This window comes from Bombus flavifrons, chromosome 10 (assembly GCF_040668555.2).
Source record: "Bombus flavifrons isolate JBK064 chromosome 10, iyBomFlav1_principal, whole genome shotgun sequence".
NCBI lineage: Eukaryota > Metazoa > Arthropoda > Insecta > Hymenoptera > Apidae > Bombus > Bombus flavifrons.
Window position 1 is genome coordinate 6469885 of NC_138451.1, and position 27429 is coordinate 6497313.

The 27429-nt window shown below is 42.2% G+C and overlaps 7 protein-coding genes across 7 annotated transcripts; 6 read left to right on the top strand and 1 right to left on the bottom strand.

Annotated features, from left to right (window-relative positions):
• The first annotated feature begins 209 nt into the window (after positions 1–209).
• LOC138184108 (uncharacterized) lies at positions 210–2662 on the top strand. The gene is made up of 3 exons (XM_069121789.1): positions 210–727; positions 951–1126; positions 2249–2662. The coding sequence occupies exons 1-3, from the start codon at positions 471–473 to the stop codon at positions 2641–2643; spliced, it is 828 nt and encodes a 275-aa protein (XP_068977890.1). The 5' UTR covers positions 210–470; the 3' UTR covers positions 2644–2662.
• Positions 2663–5380: 2718 nt separating this feature from the next.
• On the top strand, positions 5381–6938 carry LOC138184110 (uncharacterized). The gene is made up of 3 exons (XM_069121792.1): positions 5381–5488; positions 5617–6119; positions 6372–6938. Exons 2-3 carry the CDS (start codon positions 5636–5638, stop codon positions 6659–6661), a joined length of 774 nt encoding a protein of 257 aa, XP_068977893.1. The 5' UTR covers positions 5381–5488; positions 5617–5635; the 3' UTR covers positions 6662–6938.
• Positions 6939–11610: 4672 nt separating this feature from the next.
• Osi9 (DUF1676 domain-containing protein Osi9) lies at positions 11611–13504 on the top strand. The gene is made up of 3 exons (XM_069121793.1): positions 11611–12202; positions 12328–12500; positions 12583–13504. The coding sequence occupies exons 1-3, from the start codon at positions 11949–11951 to the stop codon at positions 12900–12902; spliced, it is 747 nt and encodes a 248-aa protein (XP_068977894.1). The 5' UTR covers positions 11611–11948; the 3' UTR covers positions 12903–13504.
• Positions 13505–14332: 828 nt separating this feature from the next.
• Osi10b (DUF1676 domain-containing protein Osi10b) lies at positions 14333–15770 on the top strand. Its single transcript, XM_069122267.1, has 2 exons — positions 14333–14813; positions 15349–15770. The coding sequence occupies exons 1-2, from the start codon at positions 14333–14335 to the stop codon at positions 15768–15770; spliced, it is 903 nt and encodes a 300-aa protein (XP_068978368.1).
• A 2284-nt stretch (positions 15771–18054) lies between these two features.
• On the top strand, positions 18055–19330 carry LOC138184112 (uncharacterized). The gene is made up of 3 exons (XM_069121794.1): positions 18055–18516; positions 18614–18673; positions 18761–19330. Exons 1-3 carry the CDS (start codon positions 18150–18152, stop codon positions 19000–19002), a joined length of 669 nt encoding a protein of 222 aa, XP_068977895.1. The 5' UTR covers positions 18055–18149; the 3' UTR covers positions 19003–19330.
• A 179-nt stretch (positions 19331–19509) lies between these two features.
• On the bottom strand, positions 19510–21047 carry LOC138184113 (uncharacterized). Its single transcript, XM_069121795.1, has 3 exons — positions 20602–21047; positions 19794–19976; positions 19510–19712 (listed from the first exon to the last, which is right to left on the bottom strand). The coding sequence occupies exons 1-3, from the start codon at positions 20885–20887 to the stop codon at positions 19564–19566; spliced, it is 618 nt and encodes a 205-aa protein (XP_068977896.1). The 5' UTR covers positions 20888–21047; the 3' UTR covers positions 19510–19563.
• A 3842-nt stretch (positions 21048–24889) lies between these two features.
• Positions 24890–27421, top strand: Osi12 (DUF1676 domain-containing protein Osi12). Its single transcript, XM_069121791.1, has one exon. The coding sequence runs from the start codon at positions 25539–25541 to the stop codon at positions 26319–26321; it is 783 nt and encodes a 260-aa protein (XP_068977892.1). The 5' UTR covers positions 24890–25538; the 3' UTR covers positions 26322–27421.
• The last annotated feature ends 8 nt before the right edge of the window (positions 27422–27429 follow it).

Here is a 27429-nt window from a genome sequence, read left to right on the forward strand (position 1 = left end):
AGGAGAGGGATGACGAAAGGGGAAGGAGAGCCTCGTAGAGAGGCCTGCGAGGATTCGAGTCGAAGAGAGGGGTAGGAGAGAGGAGCGAGGAGGCGCAAGTAGAGAGGACATAGGGGGGATTGCAAGTAGTAAGAAAGAGAGAGACAGCTCTTAGTAAGCGAACGCGAACGCGAACTCTCGGTGGCCTGTGCCCACGAGGTCTCCCCTCGTGCGATACTTCGGTATAAAAGCAAAGCAACCTCTTTTGGATGTAACACACGAGGTTCGATCGACGCTCATCCTGGCGTCCTCTCCAACCGTGAATCGGCTACGACACATCACCGCGCGATCGTATCAAGGATAATACAGCAACTTTTTCGCCTTCTTCGATTCGAACTTTTTCGTAGACGCACGGTGGTGATTCTTTCTCTCTTTCTCTTTCTTTTTTTTTTCTTTATTACCTTGTACGTTTCGATCTACACTCGAGGAACATGAGCAAGTACTTTGTGACCATTTTGTGGCTACTTCCGGTGCTGGTCGCGGCCCTGCCAGCCAATGACAAACCTGGAAACGAAAACGACTTAATGGCGACCATCTACAGCGACTGTCTGAAGAAGGAATCGATCAACTGCATCAAATACAAAGTATTTTCGTATGTGGACAAGATGCTCGTTGATAAGGAGGATATCACGCTCACGGACGGCATCACTGTGGTTAAGACGTCGAACGCCGAGGAAGGTGCACCTAGGTCGGTTTTCATTCGTCAAAAGATATACCTTGCACGAAATTTAAAAAGCGGACATCAGTCTCGAGTTTGATTTAATGGAATTTTGTGTTTCGTAGAATACTTTTCAAATATGATTTGGATATTTCTGTCTGTTCGGTACATTCCAAGTTGTCTCTATCGTTATATTAATTTACCGATATTGATTAATTTTGATGGACATTAATCGATTAACGTGTTCTTGCAGATCAATCGAGTCTAGCGATTTGGATACCCTTTTATTCGACCGTCTGGGCAGGTTCTTGAGGACGCACTCTGTCAAAGTCGACCTCAAGGGAACCGATATCCTTGGCGCCATTGAGTCTGCCGGTCGAAGTCTTGAGGACTTTACCGACAATGCTGTTGAAAGTCGTGGCAAGAAGAGTGAGTATAAATTGATCCTTCAACTAACTCGAGCCCTCAACCGTATCGATTAGCGATAAAAGGCACTTGAAAACATTCGCTTCGACTCCAGCTAAATCTATCTATTCAGTTTAGAAAATTACGAAATTCCTTTACAATATACTTCTTTCATTTGACATTAACTCAATTATCTATTGCGAACTCAAAGTATTTTCTTAATAGGCCTTAAGAGGCTATCTATTAATTATCAGAACTCAGGCATCGTCGAGTATTTTGATCGGGGTTCGCACGATAGGCTAATCAGATCGCTACTTAACGCAACAAGTGCATGGGTAATTGGGATTCACTCGATGTTAGAGTTAACAGCACCGTGCCAGCTCCCAAGCCTCGTCGTTGGCACTATTCAATGACAACGCTGACGACGAAGCCGGTGAAGCTGGTCGCGAGACGTTGACCCACTGAGAAACTGGTTCCGCTTCCCCTTGAAGCGACTCGAGCAACGAAGATGCGATTACCTGCGAGCAGAGAGAGAGAGAGAGAGAGAGAGAGAGAGAGAGAGAGAAAGACAGATGGGCCTCTCGAGATCTCGCCGCGCGAGATTTTTGACATACTTTCCTTTGTACGCGGGGTACGTCGCCTTGACCTTCGCCTATTCTACTTCGAGATCTCTCCGTGCGTATCGTCCTGAGAAAGGTCGGGTCGTGTTCTTTCGAGAAACGTTTTCAGCCTCCTCGTGAGAAATTCAGAGTATTCAAACGTCGTATTCTCGTGTTCATGAGAATACTTACTCGGTTTCCGTACATTGTATGTTCGTAATCGATGAGAAATTGTAGTCACGCTACGTTAAGCGTCGTTTCCGCGCGGCTGACCAGAAAATTACCAATAAAACGGTCACCACCTCCAGGAGCATCTCGGTTCTGCAACTTTAACGTGTTACCCAAACGACGAAGAAATCGAATGCTTCTAAGTTTTTAGAACATAAATTTTTTGATGGTCGAGAAATTGAAATTTCTTCATTGTTATACACATTGGCACAGCGCTTTAAAATTCTTTCGATTGTTTCAAGCGGTCATTAACCCACAAAATTCTACCGAACATTACCGTTATCACCGTTCACTTAACGATCGTCGAATTCCTTTGCAGAGAAGGCACAAAAGATCCTTGGTCCGTTAATGATGGCCCTGGCCCTGAAGGCAGCAGCCCTGTTGCCCTTGGCTCTCGGTGCGATCGCCGCCATTGCTGGTAAAGCTCTTCTGGTCGGCAAAATCGCCCTTGTAATTTCCGCCATCATTGGGTTGAAGAAGCTGCTCAGCTCTAGCGGAGGAAAGCACGTGACATACGAAGTTGTGTCGCATCCTCATCACAGCAGTAGCCACATTGTCAGCCACGATGACGGCCACGGTGGTGGTTACGGTGGCGGTGGCGCTGATTATGGCGGTGGTTATTCCGGAAGCAGTGGCCACGGCTGGGCCAGGAGTTTACCTCAAGATGCTCACGAGTTGGCTTATCGCGCTCATCAACCTCAATCGCAAGCATGAAGAATCTCGTAAAAAATTTTCGTTCTTCGACGTTCCTCACTTTCCTCTTTTCCTCGTCCTCTCAACATCTCTTCCCTTTCGTTTCCTCTATTCTTTCCTTTGTTTCCTTTCTTCACGACTCTACCGCTCTCTGTTTTATGTATATTTATTATTCCTATCCTCGTCGCTACCTGAATATTTCATACGTTCTGTCCTGTTTTCCTAATTTTCCCTAGAAATTAATTCCCTAGAAATTCCTTAGAATCATTCTCTTCTGTTTCTACGACGAACCAGTGCCTCCACGAGATACTCGTTCCATGTATAGCGTAACTCGAGCCTTTATTATTTATTCATTGCGCCTAATATGATTTAGTATTTATTTAATTTTATTCATTTGACGTGTGCTATTTGTTATTGCCTGCATTTGTTCTTTATAATAAAGAGATGGCGAACGGCGCGCTGCGTCTTGTCCAAAGGAAAACGCAACATACGTGAGTGTGAGAATGCTGAAAACGTAAAACCCTCTTCAGGATCGTTTGCGGTTACGTCCGTTTATTCTCTTTTATTTATGCCTTATACTTACACTTGGAGGAATTTTGCGCGGATCCAACGATCTAGGCAAGAAATCTTCTTTTACGTGCAAACATACGTCACGTGACAGGACTCTCGCGAGTTTGATATTTATGAAAACGAGTGAAAGTAGTATAGGAACGCGTCGATGCATCCATTGATACTCGAACCAGATACGATTTAATGAGCTGCTAGCAAGTACGACCGCTATAGAGGATTTCGGATAAACCAGTAGAAAGTACTTTCATGCAACCGAATTATATTTATTTTTGAAAAGAAGGGGAAAAAGAAAAAAGGACAAGTTCGGAAATTTCCCTGTAGTAATTCGTCTTATTCTGACACCATCGACCGACGAGACATTCCATCTGTCTAGTAACATCCAGGCACATTGCGATGTCAATTTCACGGCATTCTGTAGTAAATAATGGCGAGTGTTCGCTCGACCGTGTCGCTACTGACCTAGCTCCGGCCAGCGGTCGTTTAATGGCTCGTAAAGTTTACCTCTTTTTCGCCAAGCACCCTCATTACTACTGCATAGATTACTCATGGTACAGTGAAACCGGATGCACCGCGAACTTCCAACCGGTAACCTGCATACCGACCGTATAATGAGAGGCAAACTGACACACGTGGATTGTGTGTGCATGCTCGTGTTCACTGATCGGAGCAAGGCCAAATGCGAGTGAACACGACGGTCTCATTGGCGAGCAAGTGACGCGTGACACGGGGTTTCATTAATAAACATGGCGATGCAGAAAATCATGGGGTCGCCGGTGTACACGCTTTTAACTTGTCGAACCGGAGATCATGGTTCCTACCGATGTCAAGGTGGCGCTCGCGACATTTCGCTTTCGCCATTTCTCACATCATTTTTACGTACGTGACGCGAACACGATCGAGAAACTCGTGACGAGACATAATATACTAATTTTATTAATTTACCATACTAAGTTCAGTTGATCGGAGATTTCTTCGTTTGTTTCTCCTCTATCAGCGACCTCGTTAGATTCGCGAAAATTCATTGGCATTCGAATTATACAATTCGTTGAGTCATTGAAACGATCGTCAAATCATTGATCGACTCATTGAATCAAAACGGCAGCCAAGCGTGGGAGAAGAACGAGGTAGAAAGAACGAAAAGAAATCGAGGCGGATCAGGGCCAGTTCCCCACCGAAATTTCATTGCTGGCTTGCTGCTTTCCGATGCTTCACTGCGCTCATGAACCAGAACATTAAGAGAAGGATACCCCCTCCGAGGGTCCGTGGCCTACGCGTGTTTACCACATGTAACGCGTTTTCACTTGGTGTGGCCCAGTTAACCAGTCCGGTCGCCATCAGCCAGGACGAAGATGGCAAGGATGCGTGGTACCACAGGATAAGAGGGAAAACAGCCGCTGGAAACGCTAACCAGGACGGCTGAAACGCTGGCAATGACTAACGGTTATCTTTAATTAACACAGCTTCGTTTCTATTTTTGTTCGTGTCATAAATGTAGAATGTATCGTCCCGAAACATATATTACGCGCATCGTTATACCTTCGTTTTACTATAGTATAAGAAGAAAGAGAAAGAAAGAACCTAGTTATTTGTGATTACAACATACGAGCGTATCATGATCTGGTTAATCCGATACTTCCAGCGGATCAGGTCGATCAACCACCATCTCTCCCATGATGCTTTCGATTTCAGGCTTATCGAGACACGACGATAACACGAGGGAAAATCACAGTAGAAGGACATTCGTGTAGAAGACACGTACACACCTGGTTGCCACGAACTTCCGATCAGAAACGCTGACATCTGATCTGGTCAGACCGGTCGAGCGGAAGAAGTCGAACGACAAGGGCGAGGACGACGATCCGGTCGAGAGTAGCGAAACGATTCGCCGGAATCGTTGGTTTTATCGATGGCGAGTTGGTGGGGCTGGGACGGTAGGAGAGGAGGGATGCGAATTCCGAGCTGATCCGGAGAGCAACTCTGCTCTCTACCTGTGGTGGACCCCAGGTGGTTAGCGAGACGCGGTCTCCGCTCTCAAATGATCCTTGGCAATGAAAATTCTCCCACAATGGTGGTATTCGTACGCGCCGCACCGCCACGGTGGGGAGAATATCACCGGCCACGGAGGTACACCTGACCAGATATATAGAGCTAGGGCAGGGCTTCCGCTACGGACAGTCCAGTTACAGTGCTCTGTGTAAGCACGCATCTCGCGGCCCAAAGTGTCAAACAACTCGAGTACCGGTGGCTAACAAGCTTCGACGCTTGTTCCCAAAATACCGCGCAGAAGTCCACAGAAGTAGGTTCTGTTAGTTTCTACTCGCGCACATTTCCTTGCTAAATTTCCCTCTTAGTGGGTGCGAGGGTTTAGGACTTCCCATCGAAAGATCTTTCTCTGGAACATATAGAAATTTTTTTTGTTTCCAGGTTCTTTAGATTGTACAAAATGAGAGGTTTTGCTTATTGTTCCGTGTACCTGGCCTTTTTACTGGCCATGGCTTCCGCTAGATCAGCCGAGACTAATCCCACGACCAATTCCATCAACGAAGAGACAGCAAGGTCTAGTGGAAACAGTAACGTGTTTGGAGATCTTCGACAGATGTACCAGATTTACAAGGAATGCGCGGACGAGGATATCAGTTCTTGTTTGAAAGTGAGGTTGCTGTCGGCCGTAGACAGGGTGTCTAGGAGCACGCAGTTGAACGTTGCCGACGGCGTTACCTTCGTTCAGGACGAGCCTATCTCTAACGCGGAGGAACCACCGAAATCTCTTCAGGAGATCGAGGCCGGGCTACCTAGGGCTTTAGACGACAAAGAAAATGCGTTGAATACCATGATCTTGGACAAGGTGATGAAATTTTTCCAAAGCCATACGTTGAAATTGAAGCTGCCCAATGTAGAGGAACTTCAACGGAGTTTGGTGGAAGAAGGTGAGAATTTATACAATTGTCGATGTACAACATTAGAACTGGTCTTATCGTGTCAACTCGTTAGAGCATTCATCCGAAAAAAGAAAGTTTCCAGTTCTGATTTCCCGGTCCAGTAGACCGTACGGCCCACTCTTTTTCTCGCTGCAGTCTTTCATACAACAAACATTTTTTTTCGTAACAAATTAATTTTTCAGCAATCTAATATAAACCATGAAATTCGTTTAATTAAATTTCGATTATTTTTCTTTGCAGGTCGTAAGAAGAAGAAGAATATGGGCGGTCTGCTAGCTATTCCTCTGTTGATTGGTGGAACTTTGGTACCATTGGCCTTAGGAGCGTTAGCTCTTTTAGCTGGCAAGGCTTTGATCGTTAGCAAGCTGGCTCTAGTATTGGCTTCCATCATCGGTTTGAAGAAACTAGTGTCAGGAGGCGGGGATCATGGTCATGAAGTCGTTCAAGTTGCCGGAGGCCACGGATCCAGCGGATGGGCGAGATCGAGTCACGATCTCGCCTATTCCGCCTACAAGCCATCGTCTACTTAGCAAAACAAAGGGGCAACAGCGAGACGTATTTTCAATCTCGTTAGACTTCGCTTTCACGAGGCATCCGTGTGATGTTTGTCGGATGTCGCTTTCCTCTTCGACCGTTCACCTTTCTCATCTTCCCATTTTCTACGACTCCTTCTTTCTATTCGTTCCGCTCCATTCTTCTTTTCCCTCTTTATCGTTTCTTTCTCTCTTTATCATGTTTCCCCTCTCCGTATCTACTAAATGATCATCGCTATCGACCATTTGATCGTCCCATTCACAGTATTTATTGTTCTGCGCGGAGCTGCCAGGCAGCCATGTATATTTATAGATATGGAAATATATTAAGATTCTTTGTACCATCGGCGAACTTGTTCTTTACCTTGCTCGTACACCCGTATTCCCAAACAATTTCCCAATTCAATTAATCGAACAATAACATCAATAAAGTGGCGACATATGTCGAAGAAGGAACTCCGAGCAATTCCATGCCACGGAGTAAAGCTACGGCAGATCTGTATGAGATTCTACAATCCGCGAATTCCAAGGCTCATCGAAAGTAACGCTGAATGAAACGAACCGCGACACGACCAGAAGATTCGATATCGTGTTTTTCGCGTCGCTCGATACAGGGCACGAGAGCGTCCCTACTTCCGCCTTCTTCCTCTTTTGCGTCGCGATCAAGCCAGAGACGAGACGAAGAGAGTAGAGACGCGTTACCTACATACTGGAAACGCGCGAGCACCTTACGCACTTGCCTCGGACCTGGAAGCTTCGCGTACTAGCACACACACGCGCGGTCGAGCCAGACACACGATCGAGAAGTAAACCAGGCCGAGCAGGCCGACCAGGCCAGTCAGCATCCGCGCCGAGCCTTTTCAACGTGAGTCTAACACTCTCTATCATTCCGAAGAAAAGGCTGTGTCTCTCTTTCTCCCAGCATGCGTTGGCACAATCCCCTCCTTCCCATCGGTCGATCGATCCTCTCCCTCTACCTTCTTGACGATGTGAGGTTCATCGATCCTCAAACACATCTTGGGTCAGGTGGTCCCGTTCTGAAGATGCCTCGGCCCTTTTCGACACTTCCGAAAGTCGTCCCGAGAGTCCACGAATCATTTACCTCCTTTTCCCGCATTGACTTTTCGTCTGTTCCACGTGTTGCACGAGATTTCATTAATGGGAAGATTGCTGGAAAAGAGTGGATTAGGTTCTTCTGTTTGGTGCGTAATATGAGAATTATGATCTGTTCGAAGTAGTATCAAGAGTGGAACGAATACAGTTTCTTTTCTTTCTTTCGTTTTATTCGAATGTGAGAGGCTAACGTAGGAGTGTAATGTAAAAGATTGAATTAGAATCATTTATATGGTATTAATTGGTTATTAGAATGATATTATTAGAATTTATTGAGTTATTTGTGCTGAATATGGGTTATGGTTCGAGCTTCTTTATGTTCATTGTGTATTTGTAATTAGAGTTATGATCGGCTAGAAGTAGTACTGAAAGTAGAACGAATATGCGTTACCATTTGAGTTCTTTCTCTTCTTTATTGCGTTCGTATTATATTTGGGGGTTAATATGAGACTGCAGAAGAATAGATCACAGTAGTTAATCGTAGGATTATGATTCGTTAAAAATGGGATGGAAAGTGGAACAAATATCAGTAACAATTGAAGTTGTTTTCCTCTCCATTATGTATTTGAAGATTGTATAGGATGATGATGCTATAGATTACAGAAGCACGAATGTAGAAAGAGAAGAATGAGAACTCATTCACGTAGGTGCATATATGTATATGGAAAGCTTTCTTTTTTCGGCTAATAGCAACTGGGCACAAAATGCGCGAATCAAAGTTGTCAGATCAGATATACGTAAATAGCGTTCATTCATTCGTGCCAGACGCGTCTCCGATTCTCCGCCGTGTGCTACTTTTTCTTCTCCGGAGTAGTTTCATTCATAGACCGAATTTAAGCTGGAAGATCGTCTGTTTCGAGTTCCAAAGTAATCAAGGAGCTGCGTTATCACGATAGATTCACTCCGTACAAAAGTGATCAGTTAACAAATTTGTCAACGAGCACATAATATAATACAACCAATAATCGTACACGTTGAAACTTCTTTACGAACTAAATTCATCCAACTGGAAACTTTATTTCTCTAGAATTAAGTGACTGATCGTTTCAATGAGAAATTCTATTATAGAGGGTTAGACATGATTTAAACATAAGGAACCATATTTCCTATAACGTAGGGGTGGACATTTTCTGCATTCACAGGGTTGTACGATAAAGAAGAAAGCACAAGGAAGAAAGAGAGAAGCACGAGAAGCTCGAAGCCTCGCTTCGTGAGGGCCTTGACCTGACCTCGATCCTCGGGCGAGTTCACTCTCGCCGGCGTCGTCGAGAGGAAAGTGTTCCATTACCAGCCACGCTCAGTTCTGAGCCACCTCGTTCTGCCATCGCGATTAGCGTTTTGGTCATCGAGAATATCTGCACAGTCGCACAAACCATCCGTAATAATCATCAAAATAACGCGCGTTGCACTTTCATTCACGATACGTTTCATCGATCAGTCGATCGTTCGATTTATCAATGATAAGAAAGTTTTACCTTAAGAGAGAATTGAAATTAACCGACGCGACGTTAGTAGCCAGCCATGAAGATAAAGTGAAAGTTCTTCTTGGGAGAATGTAACGTTGGCGATTTTGTCTTATTTTGGTCCTGTTGAGTTTTCTCGTCGTTTGGTTCTATTGATACGCGAGATGTTTGCACACACTTTCGCTTTATGGAATGGAAAATCGCGAAACTCGTTTCTAATGACTAGGTGGTTGGATGATGGCTGCGTTAGAATCTGTAATTGCTCAATCATTACCGAAGAATTTTTTCAGTAGATGTTTTTCTACATTATATCTTATGATCTTAAAATTCTTTATTATAATTACGGATTTTCATGCAATTATAGGAAATTTCAAAGCGCAAAGTGGCACAGAATGCATACAATATGAAAAAATATATGGCATATCCAGAGTATAGTATTGCCTATAATACTTGGCATATAAAACACTTTTCTGCAGAGGTTCTACTTTTTTTGCATAAAAATCCGCAGTCTAATAAAAAATTATTAACATTCATCGGCAATAAGACACTTACTCGTTATATTCACTGCAAAATTCTAATAAATCTCATCTTAAATACTACTGTTCGTTATAAAATACATGTGTGTGATGCAAATGAAAGGAATGATAGATTCATTATAAAATAACTAGAAAGTAAAAGCAATGAGCATTTAATATGTATTAAATACGAGTAGGTGTTTTAATATTCATGGCGGGCAATATACCTAAAATAAAAAACAAAAAAAAAAATAAAAAATAGATGAGATTCACGTTACCATACTAATATCTTCTTTAAATTACTTTCTATTAAAAAGCAAGATAAAAAAAACTCTTCGCAGAATTAAGTCATAAATAAAGACAGCGTGGAATTAAGGAATTTGAAGCAAGGAAGTCCGTTCGCGGAGAAAGTAGCGGCGATCCAATCTCGTGTTCGTGTCGATCGGAAACGACGCCTTTGCCCTCTCATCTTTTTCCTTCTCAGTACATTTTTCTAGGCGTCTTCGGGGTCACGTCGAGGCGCGGCCGGTTGTTCTCCTTGACGAGGTCTGGCGCAGTCCCAACTCGTCCACGCACTACGGACATTCCATGAAAAACCGTTAAACGTTACGCGCGACTGTCGCAGGAATACATTAATTTCAAACAGTCTACCTGAACCTGTCGCGTCGCTACTGATATTCGATTTTAACGAATAAGATGCTGAACAGGTGGAAAAATCTACCCAAGAATGCGAGAGTTGATGATAACTTACGGGCATAGAGAAAAAATCCATCGAGATTCGTTCGTACACCGAAGCGGAATAGAACAACGGAATTTTAAATAGGTAGAAGGAAGAAGGAGAAAAGAATTCGCGAACTGGGTGCGTATGATTCGTTGAATAGGAGGTCGCTGCGAGGAAAGTTGCGGAGGCGTGAGATTGAAGTATCTTCTACATAATGCGAGGTATTATACGGTTTGTTGAAAGCGAAATCGCGGCGGTTATCGCTCGATCCTCCGTCTTCTCGATCCTTCCCTGTACCCTGACTTTCAAAAAGTATTACGGGTCGTGAAATTTTATGATTTTCTCGGGCAAGCTTCTCGCAAAGTTATTTTATGAACTACTATATGGACGTGGTAATTATATTCAAAACCAAGTTTCAATATTTTAAAATGTAGGTGATTATTCTAAAATACAGACAGGTTTATAGTAACATTCTGTGAGAAAGTAACTCCATTGTGTGGTATATTTGTAGAAGAAATTTTGAGACAGCGCTATGAGAAACCATTACAACCGAGTTCTCAGCACCAGCGATCCCCCGTGAATATCATTGACCCTGAATATTCGATTTCTAAATACACCTTGCTCGTCTCTCTCCAGAAACAAATACGGTACCCTAGAACGAGAAAGTAACCGAATTCTACGAACCTTTTATCGTTTACACAAATAATTATCACGTTTTAACACTGATTTACCTAAAGATTCATCGTGGAACACAGCAGTAAAATATACCCAACTAATTAACAAATTCAAGACAACCAAACCGATGTAATCAATCAGTTTACTTCCTAAGTAACCGAAACCACAATTTCACCCTCGTCGATAGTACAAAATGGTATTTAATGATGCCAAGAATTCTTTATCAAAAAGTCATAGAACATATTGCAGCCCTGAGGCCAGAGGCCCGAATCTTCTCGGAAAGGGCTGCGACACGTGAGCACGCTTCTTCCAGTAATGTCCTCTCTCTCTCTCTCTCTTTCTCTCTCTCTCTCTGGTTCCCAAATGACCAATCATCTGATGGGCGAGTGCGCGCGTGTGCAGAGAGCGTCAGGGCTGGTTCGAGCTTGCCACAGCCAGAGAGGAGAGAAGCGAGAAGGACCGAGCGAGCAAGCGCGCAGAGGCGCGTCAACGGGAGAGACGCGCGCGACAGGGAAACACGGGACGACCGCCTGGAGGAGAACCAATAGCTCGTATGGGTTGTAACCCAGGCGGGGACCAGGTCGGTGGGGGCCATCAAAATTTCAAAAACGTACGCGGACCCCTTTCGCGAGGAGGATAAAAGGCAAGCAATCGTGATTCTTTCAGTCAGTGTCGATACGATCGTTGCAATAATTCCAACCGTACACGCTTGTGAAAGGACCAGTATACAGCTATATACATATACATCTCTTTTTGGATTTTTCATCTAGTGACTCCGGAGTATACGATCGTAGAAGATGTTTAAGTTCGTGGTAGTCGCCGCACTTGTCGCCTCCTCGGTGTTAGCTGCCCCCGCGAGCCAAGATGACGGCCAACAGCCGTCGATCCTCGAAGAAGCATTGGACGTGTACGCATCCTGTTCCGGCGAAGAGGACATATCAGTGTGTTTGAAACTGAAGGCGTTGCGATTCGTCGACAGAGTAGCCAGATCTGCGGATATCGATGTTGTGGATGGATTCAAGATCGTGCAAACCGAAGAAGCTAAGAATAGGTAAGGTTCGCCTGTGAAAAAGTGAATGGATCGTAGAGACGATTCAAAATGAATGAAGATAAGTCGGAGTTCTGGATCGATTCGTGCAATTTCATAATAATTTACGCAAGGGTTTTACTTTTCAGCCGCGCTGACAACGGCAGATCCTTGAACGACATCGAAAGTACTCTACCAGCCGAAACGGAAGCCAAAGAAGCCGCCATCGACCAGGCCATCCTCGACAGAACTTCCAAGTTCCTTTCCACCCACACTGTCGAACTGAGTCTTCCTGAAGAAGTATCCCGCTCTTTCGACGAAGGTAAAATTATTAATAAGAAAATATTAATAAGAAAAATTTGCTTATCGAGTTGGTTGCTCTAACCTTCTTCGTTTTACTGCAGCTCGAGGAAAGAAGAAGAAAATCGTCAAATCTCTCCTGCCAATCTTACTGCTCTTGAAGCTTAAGGCTGCAGCCCTCATCCCTATCGCTCTCGGTGGTTTGGCTCTCCTGGCCCTTAAAGCTCTCGCAATCGGCAAAATCGCTCTAATCGTCAGCGGTATCATCGGTCTTCAGAAACTACTCGGCAACAAACAGCAAAGTTACGAGGTAGTGGCTCACCCAGTGCATTCATACGGCCACGAAGAACACCACGACCACCACGGATGGGCAAGATCAGCAGGTTCTGATCTCGCGTACAACGCGTACAAGCCCTCCAAATAGTTTATTTGCCGCCATAGTTTCTTCGTTTCAACTCACTACCTTCGTTCACCAAAGTGATCGGTCAGCCGCTGACGATCACCCGAGGACTGCACGACTCGATCCTTCGAGGACTTCGAAACTCATGTGTAATCGATCTGATTGAACGTTTCAATCGACTAGCAAACACTTTATTAAGAGGCTATCGTTCCATTGCGCGTGACCAGTGACCAAACGTGACGAACTGTGACGATTGACGATCGATCAGACTGTTCGACGTTAGCTCAGACTGTTAAAGACATGTTGTTAACACGTGGTGTCCGGACAATTCACTGCCGGATTACGATCGTTACGGTGACACAAGCAGCAAGCTGTCAGACAGACTTTACTAGTAACAGTGGACGGTGGTATTCGAGTCACCCCCGACTCACCCCCGAATTGTGGTATCTTTCTAAGAGTTAACGCTTCGAAGCGACCTCGATCGTAGATCTCGGGTCGAACGCGCTCGGACTTGTAGTAAATACCTTTACAGGGCTACCAGATTTCATCCAATGATTATTTATATCACACCCTTCTCGGGTTGCCATGTAACTTATCGAACTATTTATAAATAAATATAATTTTATACGGAAGCAACGCTTGTTATGTTATTATATTATAATCCTTCCCCTTTTCTTGTAAATTGAGTTTCACGTGTCTCGTGTGACGCTCTGAACCTTATTCTTCGAACGTGCTAACGAACCATTATTACGTTAACACGAATCGATATTTATTCAAACACTGCTTTCTTCCAACATATCCACTCTCTATCGGTCCACGTCAATATAGACTATCGTCATTCTTACAATTAGTTTTATTCGTCCTTCGTGGCAGAATTTCTCTTCGTTGCTTCCCGACCGACGTTCTGACAGTTTAACGAGATTCGCCTCTCGTACTCTCGAAATTGACCTGCTCGGGTGCATCCGGTGTATCGAGGGACCCTCGATCTCTCGTACGAAATGAAAAGAGCCAGACGTACTTTCGCTGCTCGTAAGATCCGCCGAGTGAAACCGATTGTTCCGTCGCGTGTGAACGCCCCCTTGGCGCCTATATAGTCGACTGATCGTGGGTGTTGGATCAACAGTATTGTTTTGGAACCCGGTCGCCTTACTTCCACTTCGTTCTTTGTTCCTATCTAAAGAAATTTTCCATCTTCACGTGATTTCTTTCCTTCGACAACGAAAATGACGACGAATAGTTTCGTTCGGTGAGAATCGACTACTTTGAGGGAAAATGGATCGATTGTACGTTCGATAAATTTACTGAAACACGAACTCTTTTACGCAGAATGGAACGATCGGCTTAGTCGCATGCAGGAAACTTCCGTCACGGAACAATCCATACGAAAACTTTATCAACTTTCTCTACGATCTTCTAAAAGTTTTGTTCTCGTTTATGAAACCTATATCGTTGTCATGAAGCACGGATTGAGAAGCTCGTGTCTTTTAATCTTCATTTCCACGGGTATCACAGCGATCGTGGAGCCAACCGAGGAATCAATCTTGGCTAGCGAAGATCCAACCAGCTTCAACGAAGCTTTCACTGCCTGTTTGGCTCGAAAAGAATTTGGGACCTTCGAATGTGTCAATCGTGGTGCCCTAAGTGCTCTTCAATTGCTTAATCACAAGGATGATCTGGATTTTGGAAACGTGCACTTGGAAAGGGCTGACGGTCAAAGTAGACAACTTCTAGATTGGGATTACGATCCAAAGGATTTTGGGAACATCGTGAAAGCGACGACTAAATTGATTGAACGTAGGAGTCTTAAATGGAATTTAGATAACCTGTATCCAGGATTGCAGTTGCGAGCTGGACCGATGTTAAATGGCAATGGGATTATGGAATTCGTCATCAGTGAAAGAGCAACGTCTTTTGGTGATAGGCAAGCTGGTCCAGGTAAATCCTAGATACTCTATGAACTATTTTCTTATCAAATATTCTCAGTTTCTGTTCTTTATCATTTGTTAATCGTCTGTACATTTGTTAGACGTCGTGTAGAATCTGTATCGTCTAGGCAAATTCTAGATGTTCTAAATTTGATCAGTGCTAAGAAAAACTTAAATTATCTCGATTTTATGATAAGTAATTCGTTCAACCTTGAAATAAGCGAGGAAACGAACCCGCGTTCTCCAGGGTTTGCATCCTCGCTGAGGCGGCGTTCGCCACGTGTTACTTTCAGGAAGCACCTCTAGTAGGCAGCACGGTCAAGGCCATTCACGTTGAAGAAGCTTAACGCGCCATTCATAATTCTAGAATATTTTAATATTCATAGAAAACATATTACTGAAATATCTATGACATTACGAATCTGATTTTCGCTACGTCTGCCGCCTATTAATAGTTTCTACCACTTTGAATATTTCTATTTTTGGGTAACAAGGTTAAGAATGTGAATACGGCATGCCTAAATCCTGTCATACAACTTTTTCAGGAAGGCAAATGATGAGGCACCTGCTGATACCGTTCCTCCTAGGCTTTAAATTCAACTTGGCATCTCTTATTCCATTGCTATTTGGATTTTTGCTGATACTCACGAAGAAAGCTTTATTATTGACGAAGGTAGCACTGGTGATTAGTGGTTTGTTGGGTTGGAACTCTTTGTTGTCTACTGGTCCGCCTAATTATCCAGGGGGAGGATTCCATACTCATGGACACGAGATACCAGTCGGAGGATTTCCGTACTACGAACATTATAATTTTCATCATAGACCGTATAGGGTATTTCAGGGCAACGACTTCGAACCGTACAGTCAGCATGTGATTAGAGAGGTCGTCGACGTTTACGATAACACGGAGGAAGTGGGGAAGAACAAACGGAATGGCAAGAATTTCGTCTGGGTAAAAAGTAGCTGATGTGACCATTTATGCTTTCTGTTACTGCGATCGATATGGGTAATATCTCATAAAAAGTTGACTTCGTTTAAATGCTTCTACATAATGTAGTCTGGAAAATGAAGAAACTTTTAAATTCGCACGATATTGCACAGTATTATATACCCGTTGATACTGACAGGATGTATTTATTCAATATTACAACCTTTTCCATGAAACGTACATGTTTAAAATGAAACACTGAATAAAGCTTAACTTCAAGAACAAAACTATTCAGCGCGCAACCGTTTCTTACGCGCTCGTCCCGATTACACAGAATTTTCCTTCCTTCTTAATAAATATCATTGCTTTTCTTCCCCATTTTCCAAATAAGGATACTCCTGACAATTAAATATCTTCAACCGAATCGCACTTAACTTCATCAGCGTCTGAATTCCAGATGATGAGAATAATTAATTATGATGGAATCGAGAAGATGAATTAATAAAAACTTTGAAATTACACTCAATATCCTTCAGTAATAATCCAAACCTCAATAAACCCTCTTCAGTCGAAAATCCTCTCCACATTTACATCCTCTCTTTTCATTGATCTCTGTTCATTTCATATCTCTCACTATCGTTTTCGTATGCCTTTCGGAGTTCGTCCTAAAGGAAGAACGGGTTTCACTCCTCCGCAGATCCATCACTCTCAGTTCACTGTTGTGGCGTGTAACTGTATCGTCGACTTCCTCCTTCGCAGGAACGTATCGTGTCCGGGAAACGCTTTTGCTCGTAAAGGTAATAGCGTTCATGGTCCCGTGAACGCCCGCGTAGCTTCACCACGTGATTGCAGAGCTCCTTATGTCAAGTGTGACGATGAACACGGCATACATTACCAGGACGATCGACGGTCGACCGTAAAAGTTAGTCGTTTTCCGCCACCGCCACAGCCCGTGGCTCCTACTATTCTTCGTCGCTGTTTGAGTTATTTCTGCACTTGGCTGCCCTGGTCGAACGTGCGTGACGACGGGATTCGTTGCGATGTAACGGTTCATTCTTTTCCGTCATTATGGAATTCGTTATCATGCTTAAATTTCCCCGCGTTTAAACGCAGGAATCTTTTATAAAATCATTCCATCGTAAAAGATCGAATAATGGTGATAATCCATTTCCTTTGGTAATTGTTCTCCCTCGCCCGAAGTGGGGTAATTGTGGTCATCATCTACAACAAGAAACGACGAAATCGACGAGATAACGAGTAGAAAGAAGGGCGTCCTGAATTTTGAGACAATACTCGTTGTTATCTGTGTCGAGGTTCCAACGACACGTCGGAATTTTGGTTTTTGCCAGACACCGTGATAAGGCTGTTAAGGTTTCTTCTTTCCTCTGGTACGAAGTAGGGTAATTGCGTTTGCTACCTGAGATGATGCACGGAGAGATGACGAACCATCGGACAAGGAGGTACGATAAATGTTGAGAAGAGTGTCCTGGATTTTTCAGGCCACAACTCGAACAGCCGTGAACAGTGGACATTTTTCATATAAAATTTCATGCGCGCATAATTGCCCCGGTCATTTGTCGGATGTGGCACGTCATGGTCTGTAATCCGTGTCGGATTAACAGTATCTCGGCGAATCGCGTTAACTAATTCGTGGTGACTAATTCATCGGCGTGCATAATTAAAGAATCATCTGTTTGGTACGATGCATCGTTTACCGAGCATTCATCTTTAACGAATGCAAACACGAACTTTCGCCGCCTAATAAAAACATTTCGAATATGAAACTTGATTTCTCTAGTTTCCTTTCGTTATTCAATTCTTGTTACATAATAAATTTTTATCCTATTACAAGATACTTGCGATCTTCAAATCATATCTGATTACACGCCAAAACTCCTAAACCGTAAATAAATTAAGAACTTCTATACCAAAGAATTCTTATACCAAATCCTTTAGATTATTTATTAAGAAACAGAGAAACCGGTGATTATATGCAAAAAATAATGCGTGAAATGCAAGGAACTTTATTTTAGCCTGGATTCGCGATACTTGTTAGAAGCGGCCTTTAATTTCCATTTGAGAACCATTCCACGAGGGTTTCTGCTTCACTTGGCAACAGGGTCAGAGGGATACTTACTTACGGGGCTGTACGACATTGTTTTGGTTCAAGAGTCCCTACTCCTGGAGGAGGAGGCGTTAAACAGCGCGTAGATCAGGTGTGAGTTAACGTCGTAAGGACAACTTGACCGATGGTAGGAGAAACGTGAAATACCCTTATATAAGAGCGACGACGCAGCGATTCGAATTAGTTCGCGATATTTTTCGAGCGGTTAACTTGATCGGCGTGGAATGTTACGCGACCAAATTTAAACTCTTCGGTGTTTCTCCATTTTATAATATCGCGTATTTTGAAACACGATGGGAAAAAACAGGACTCGTTACATCATTTTTATCACTCACTTGATGCTACTGTTTAACCTGGCGCTGAGTAAGAACGAGTATACCAAGTTATTCGACAAATGCGTCATAGAGAAGAACGCCTTCGACTGTTTAAAACGAAAAGCTTTGGACATTCTGGATTCAGCGATCAACGATGATACCGTGTACGTGTTGAACGATTACGTCTCCATTGGAAGGGATCCTGCAGCGATTGCCAGGAGCGATAGGTCGTTCAAGGATGAAAATGGGACGGAGCTTACTCTGGATCAAAAGCTGGATAACAAGTTCTACGAGTACATTACTTCTAGGAACGTAAAGCTTACTATTCCTGGAGATGCGTTTCAAGGTATGCAGATTATTCGAGTTATTTAGATTATAAATTCCTTTCGAATAAAATTAAATTTAATTAAAGAGAATTAAAAAATTGAGTTCTTTACTTATAGGTCGAAAGAAGAAGGACAAAGGATACGGTGCTCTCATGATGGGTGCTCTAGCAGTGGGAGGTAAACTACAAATTAATAAAAAATACAACAAAAATTATAATATAAAAGTATCACATGTTCAAGTACTGGTGAAAACTTAATTTTTAGCTATGATGGCGCAGTTAGCTTACGCTAAAATCGCGTTCCTCGCTGGCACTGCCTTGCTTACTGCTAAAATAGCGTTAGTTTTGAGTGCAATTATTGGATTGAAGAAACTGGTGTCCAGTCAAGGAGGCGGAGGTCACGAAGTGATCTACGCCACAGGTGGCGAACATCATGGTGGTGGTTATGGCGGAGGAGGATACGGGGGTAGCTGGCAAAGGTCCGTCGACGGTGTTTCTCCTACTTGAATCGATTAAACCCTGTGAAACTTAATTTATTTCATGTACGATACTTTATTTAGGATAAGCTAGTATAACGGACAGAGATGTTTCTCGTTTGTATATAAAATAAATTTTGACGTTGTCGATAGTTGTATCTGAGTGATATTAATTGAAGAAATTATTACGTGAAATACGACTACGTAATATTTATTAAGAGTTTAAGTGTACTTTTTAATTTAGATATTCTTAAGTAACTTGCTATTTGTTCAGAATAGCTGGTGAAATACTCTATACCAAAAATTAATAATATTGTATTTATTTAATTTATCTTGTGTATACGTCACCCATATATTATATAAACATGACATGAATAAACAATGTTAACTGAATATATATCTTCTAGTAATTCTATATATAAGTAGTTCTATATTTTTTGAACTTCGAACTTTCCTTGTTTTTTAATTCAATAATAAAATAATAATCGACAAATTTATTTTGTACTTTTTATTATCCAAAATAGTTAGTTATTTATAACATTAAATATTTCGGATTATATATTTCTACTTTAAATTCTAATTAATCGATTTCTTAGTAGAAAATTCTTCGTCGTTTCCGATAGTTGTAACCATATTCCCCAACTCCACCCTGATGGTCGTAGTCCACGTCTGTGCTGAAACTATGCTCGTAAGTATGATATGGATGTTTGATTATCTCGTACGATACTTTCTCTTTGTGTTCTGAAAGCAAAATGAACATTTATTAATGCTCTAGGAATAAAGGAATATTCCTCTTTGTATATTTTAATAGATTTCACTCACCAAAAGCTTTCTTTAATGCGACCGCGGCTGCAATCACTAGAGCAACTTTGCCTACAATTAGAGCTTTCCCAGCAATCGCAGCAACAGCATTAATTAATACGTAAAGCATAGTCAGCTTAGACGCACCTAAGAAATACAGCAACATCTGTCCATACCCTCTGTTCTTTTTTCTTCGTCCAGTAACTGAGAAAATGAAGTTGTATATTAATTGTTAATAATACGGTTGTCGCAATACTAAATTCAGATGCACATCTATCTACAACAGAAACTAAAACATGAATAACAAAAAGCTTGTCCTGTCACGCGATGTACAAGATTGTTTGTAAAGATAGCGTTAAAAGGAAACACTGGAACGGTAGCGTTAATTGAATGATTGCCATGTATTAAGTAACTACTTAAAATCATCTTCATGAAACGGGACTTCATATTTCTACGAGGTGTACACAACAAAACGAAGCAAGATATCGCAAAAAGAATCGTTCGACATGTCTACTATGAAGTTACTCAGTGTCTGACCGGAACGTTCTCATTTTCCTTAAAGCAAGATGTCACGCGCATACGTAAATTTCGCAATGAAGATCTTTTATGAATGATAGTAAAAGAATAAATAAAAATATAAAATAAACGAACACATAGATAAGAAAGAGTATAGAAAATATAGGAATACGGATAAGAGAAGGTATTAAATTAGATTTACATCCGACTTAATTAATAAGAACCAAGTATCTATAGAAACATCCGAATGCTTCCTATCAATGGACACTTCAATTCTTCAATTATCTTATTTTTATCACATTCTACGACTCACCCTCTTCGACACCAGAGTTAGCGTTCCCCAGTTCCTCTTTCGCAATCATCCTGGATTCTCTACCCGATACTTCATTCCTTCTATCTTCAGTATGTTGCATAGTCCTGGTTATACATTCGGTAGAATTCTTACCCTGACTGCAATTGATCGGAGTCGGCACCTCGTTATACGTGTTTCTATATAGCAAGGTGCAACAGCATGTGGCCAGAAGACCAAACAGCTGTACGACGAAGATCGTACACCGAAGCATGTTCGACGCGAACTGACCGGCCGAACGAATGGTCATTTTTATAGAAACAGATATAATTAGCGATTACGACATACAGACCGTGAATCTAGCTGCGGAACGTTTTTCTATGCAACTTGTTTTGCGGTATCGTTCGATCCTACGTCGCGGATACGATACATGCCTAGTCCGTTAGCAAATCCAACCCACGCTTTGTACTCCCTGTTAATTGCACCATGGTCGTCCAGTGTGAAAAAACGATATCTTGATGCATTGAAATCAAAAGGATCTGGGCTAATTACGCGAGGTTTGGAAAAAGCGCGTAATACGCGGAGTAACTGTTAGAAGGAACATGATGGTCGAGTTACTGTTCTGTGGGATAAACCGTTTTTTAGTACAAAAAAATTAATGTTGAGCAGAATATTGAACGTAACATCAAACACCAAGTGCCAATTAACATCTGTTACATTTTACTGCTTAGCTAAGGTCCATCTTCCATATTTTGAATTTTTCGACTTTTTCGAATGGAAAATATCATCAAGTAGTAGAAATTAATCACGACTGACGATGAATTACGAGAAACATGTACTTGATGTTGAAAGTAGGAATCAAAGATTGGTTTTGTAAAGCATATTGTGGAGAACACTTCAAACGTGTAACACTTAACGCGTCTATTAGCCACTGCAAAGTTATTGTTGGAAGTTGCGGTCGTAGATAGAATGAAACACTGTATCGAAGTTGAGACAACTTCCCTAGCTCCGCCTTCCGCGTGGTTTATACGACAGGAAGTAGAAAACAAGGTTTAAAAGGTAGCACCTTTTTCTTCGGTAGCTTTGTGTGCCACTGGGCCGATCGAGCATCCTCGATTCACTGCTTCGAGGTATGCAGGATTATCCTCGTAGCTTGCGAAGGTCGCGGGTTACGCGCGACTTGAAACTTGAAACTGTGCAAACAACGAAACTTCTCCACACCTTGTTCCACGAAATATTCTATTTTTCTTATGAAAATTTCACATTGGAGGTGTTTACTGTTTATCCCCGAGGGGTTCGATAAAATGGAAGACAAGAACTTATTCTCATTAACTCATTAACGAGTAAAGATTATCTAATAAACCTTGATCATGAACCTCGCGATTTAAGTACGATTACAACGTAAAACAAATAAATAGTACAAAATTCCACAACAACCGGTGGATGACTTAATGCACAAATTACATCGGTCATCGTAAGATTATGCTTGCTGCTTCACCTTCGCCATTCAATTTATGCTGCTAAACGCAACCAATGAACAATTTCGCGCATCAGTGAACTTTCATCTCATGATAGAGATCCGAGCATGATATCTCGAGAAGTATATTGCCACGAGAATCTATAGCAGAAAGCCAGCTCGAGGCGAAATCAAACAGTAGCTAAACAACGAGCATAAATTCGTGGCTCTCTCATAGAGTTAATGAGCCAGGTTAAAACCTTCCGAGCATCTGTTGCGGATGGCTGACCTGAATCTAACAAGAGTCGATTATTTGCCGAGAATTATTTCCGGAGAGTATTTTCTCGTCGGTATTGGATTAGTTTCCTCATCTTATACTTTGAAATGTTCACCCAGCTTCTGCGAAGTTATTAAATTTTGTGTCACACGTGTAAACGTTTGTGAATACTCGCGGAAAATAGATTACAGACAGAAAGGATCGAAGAGATTCTTGGAAACGAGCTTCTACACTGTTTGACAGTGCGATAAAACAATGAGGAATTCAAAATGAACGATTTAAAGAATAATTGTCTAAAACATAATGTTAGATTAATTATAAACTAGAGTAAGAGTTAGATTAAAAAATACATACATTCAAGTTTCTATAGGAAATAATTATTAACAATTACGTTGTTACGTACCATCATATTTATGATGTGAAATGTATAGCACTTTCAAGTTAAAGAATTTCTTTGTGTCATGAGAATTGTTAATAACGTTTTAGGAGATATCTGTAATCGTGGACACGTTTTCGTCTTTTAAACGCGTTCAGGCAGCTTTTGTATCCTGTGAATGGAAGTGAATCTTCGCGTTTGTAAAGCCACTTGAAAAGAAACACGCGGAACTATTCATGCTGTGACACTAACGTATTCGGTCATTAATTTCGCGCGTCCCCGTTTACTAGTAAACCAAGAACTTTCCTTCCCAACAATAGGAAACGTACCAGTGTCACGTTTACTACTTGATTGTGTTATAACAAAGTAGACTGCGTCTTCCTAGCAAACATGAACCGAATTTCTTAGTTTCTAAACATCAAATCATGATAATGACTTTATTATGACTATAAGCATAACATAATTATGAAATAAAAAAGAAAGACATATAAACTACGGTATTAAAAGAAAAAGTAGCACAATGATATTATTACAGAAGGAAAAGAAATAAAGAAAGAAAGCAGAGTACCAAAATGAGCGACCACTCTATTACACGAACCTTCTAATTCTCAAATAGAACACTCTCTTTCACATATTAGCAATATTTCTAAGGTAGAAAAACAAGAACTTATAAAGCATAATATCAAAAGAGCAGTGTTTTTATTACATTAATTCGAACGAAACGCCCAATTTACGTACATATTCTCGATATATCTGAAATAGGAAGATAACATTTCCAATCACCACTGACACCTTTCTCACAAACTCACCGTAAAATCAGATCATAGCCAGACACGTGTACTTTCACACGTTTCAATGTAATTTCCATGATTCCTTAGAGCATCGGTTGTCCGATCTTGCTAGTGCTTTTACGCGCTGTGGAGATTCAGTTTTCGTCCTATTCTTTGCCATAGAATTCGTCCACGGCGATGTTTGTGTGAATTCACCTGCGTGCCGCGAATGTGGCACGCGCGTTAACACTGTTCGTCTCGGTTCGCCGCGACCCTAGCTATGGGATAATCGCTAAGTAGGTAAGCGAGCATCGAGGATGCGTCGTTGTCGCATTAGAGATGCGTTAACCTCGATCGGGTGTACACTAGTATTGCCGTGAGATCGGTACGGTGACTCATACCGTTCGATCGAACTGTTTTTCATAATCCTCTCAAAATTTCAAGTTCAACCCATTCACGTGCAGTCCGGTCGGTTGGTCTGAAGCATCGTGACCGTTTCTTATCGATTTAAGCGTTTCGCTGCTCTTTCCAAATTTTTACGCTTTACAAATAACGAACTTCTAAATCGGCAAACTTGGAAAAAACATGTTGAACCAGATTTTGTCAAGAGAATCCACATTGTCCTTTATTTCTTTAGGTGGAAATTTAAGTCAGATTTTTATGAATATTTGGAGTCAACCTCTATGGAAACTTGCAAGTCCAAAATAGAGAATTAATGGAATGAAAATTGTATTCAGGTATGATAGCGGTTTAGAATAAGAGAGTGAAGATCGTGAGTTTACTGGGTTCCAATAAATCTCCACCGTCTACAGACGTTTGTTTTCCTCGCTGCGGACACGCCCAGCTGGCCGTGGAAAAGAGGAAGACTGAGTGAAGGTGAGGAATTGCAGTCTAGTGCAACAGACGAAAAAGGTACAAAGCGAGGTCTCGTTCTTGACGAGACGACCGTAATTTGCTCTCGTTGTTACGTGATTCGTTGCACTGTCTACATCTCAGGATTACACACCGAAAAACAATCTTCCAGACCCTGTTCCATAATTACAACCTGTCTAACGAAACTCTAATTCATCATTCACGGTGAAACGATCCAAATAATTTCCATCGCTCTATTACTACATACGTTATACTAACATATTGCGTATTGTGCATATTACTGAAAACCGCGTCAAACAGGATTATCAATTTATTAATAGACAATGATCATTTATGCAAATTCATATGCTTCGTGCGATTCACAGATTAAATACGCGTATTTATCAAGGAAAACCCGATCAATAATTTCAATCAAACGATTCAAGGAAATTCTCGTGTAACGGCCGCATAAATCGCTTTAATATCGTTCGATTCACTATAGACCGAATCTGGACCGGGATCTCGCAAGATACGAAGAGGAAGAAACGATAGGTGGAAGGGACACGCGCGAGAGTTAAGGCCACGGTTCGTCCACGACCTAAAACTACTTCCAACCATCGTGATGAGAGGTCAACAAGGTCACGGTGCCAGGCGCTTCTATAAGATACATCCTTCTGTATCTTATCCCCCTCTCTTATTCCTTTAGACATCAGCGAAACTTAATGTCAGGTCGTTCCACCTTCTTCTATCTTGATCTCGATGCTTGAGTGGGTCTGTGTGTCAGAGCGAATCGTATGCTCGCGGTGTGAGAGAATCTTCGCGGGGAACGAGTGGTACGCGAGGAAGGAGATACATAGATAGAGTAAAGCGAGTGCGACTAGACGAAGCGACAAAGAGAACAACAGAGAAGGTTGGTTGTTTAGAGGCCGTTCCAGGGGAACCCTCAAGATGCGCGGGGCATTGTCATGTGTACCAGTGGTACAGTCTTCGGGCTGTTGGCACAGCTCCTTACGTGGGAGACAACTCAGCACGGTTCGCGAGGGACTGCGGATCGCTGGATGGTATATATTTGTCCGGGCGCATGCTGCTTACCGCCAGTACCCTGTCTAGATCCTGAAGACCGCGGAAGTGCGCTCAGTGATCTCGTGAATATTCACGTTTTTGTGACACAACGCTCGTCCGTGTCCTTCGCCGAGGATTAAACACTCGCGGAAGATTATTACCAGAAGAATGATGAAGATGATCGATTTGTCCAAGTGTGTGTTCGTCTTGTTGGCGTGCTGTGTGGTCTGCTACGCGTCTTCGATTGCTAAAGAGGAGGACAGTCTCGTGGACAGGAGCTTCAGAGCGATGTACAGGGTATACGAGGACTGCCAGCATCGAAACATAGCAGTCTCGCCTTGCTTGAAGAAAAAGGCGATCGCGTTCTTCGAGAGGTTAGGCAGAATGCATACTCTTCCCCTGTCGGAGAACTTTGAATTAATCAGGATCACGGACGAAACGTCGAAGAGTTCTGTGTCCGAATTAGAAGCCACCCTTGGTAGAACTATGTCCAGCAAAGACGAGATTCTGAACGAGATTCTATTCGACCGAGTGGCTTCGCTACTGAACAGCTTCAATGTTCAAATTCGATTGCCTAGAACCAGTCCTGGTGAATTGAAACAAGGCATGGAAGAGGGACGTGGTAAAATGAAGAAGATGATGGGCATGATGATGATGGGAATGGCCATGAAACTCGCGGCGTTGATTCCCATTGCCCTTGGAGTGCTCTTCTTGTTAGCTGGAAAGGCTTTGATTATCAGCAAGATCGCTCTTGTCTTGTCTCTCATCATTGGACTGAAGAAACTCTTTAGTCAGAAGCAGAGCCACGATCACGGTGGTTGGCAGCAGGGTGGCGGAGGTTGGGACAGGAGTCTCAAGAATGTTTTCGGCTCCACGGAGTCGTCGACGACGACGGAACTAACCCGCAACTACGCGCAGAATCTGGCCTACTCGGCGCGACATCAGCACTGATCGCAGCAAACGAGGGGAACAGCAGGCCTTCCGGTTTCGTTCGGCGTGCATGGCACCTCAATGGTAGCCGTTCTACGTTCTAGACTAACCGACGTATTTACTGTGCATAGATGAGAAGATAAGTAAGCGAAAGAATGCGGATCTGGTTGATAATTTCTAATTGATAGATTCAATGGAATCGTAAAAATAGGCACGTATAACAAAGTTCTATATCTATACGTAACATATACATCTTCTCGTCTCTGCACAGAAATTTCGACTAACAATTCTACAGCGACGATGCGATTTTCTTTGTTACATAGAGAGATGTTCGTTGAGTGTTAGACGTTTATAGATTCTTCGTGGAAGGGAATATTATAGCCGTGAGAACTTCCACGAGAAACACCAAGTCTCTCTTTAAGAAATCGTTGGCGTTTTGATGTATATTGTATAATTATTTATGAAGAAACATGCGAATCATCTAACTCTCAAAGTTGGTTAATTATTTTCTTCTAAATTTTACCCTGTAGAAATTAATTTGAAAAGTATCTAGGCGGCACACGTAGCAGTGAACGTAGCCGAAATTTTACCACAATGCGGGAAACAAGCGTGATAATCGTTAGATAAATGCATATTGTGAACGTCAGCGACATTTTCAGATGCCGTCACGCAACGGCCGATACACCGTATACCCCAGCTGTCACTCATTTTCGTTTCCCGTCAACCGGGAAAGCATTCGGCACGATAATAGCTACGGAATGGTTTCCACGCACGCGAGCTTCTAACGGAACCGAGTCGAGACATTTTTGCGTTCGAAACGACCTGTAAACAACGAAAATAACTTCTAAATCCGATTTGTAATCGTTTCTTCGCAAATATTCCGAGCTTCACCTCTCAAATAATTTAATTACCTAAGATACGAATTATATAATATTTATTGAACGCCATGATATTTATTACTATGATATAACTGATGTTAACCCATTGATTTTTGTAACATCGACTTTGCCGATGGATCAAGACTGAGATCGAATAAACAGGCACGTAATCGACGTGAATAAGGAAGATACAACGATTTAATCATTTTTATCGCTTATTCTATCGCTACACAAACGAGATACATAATAGG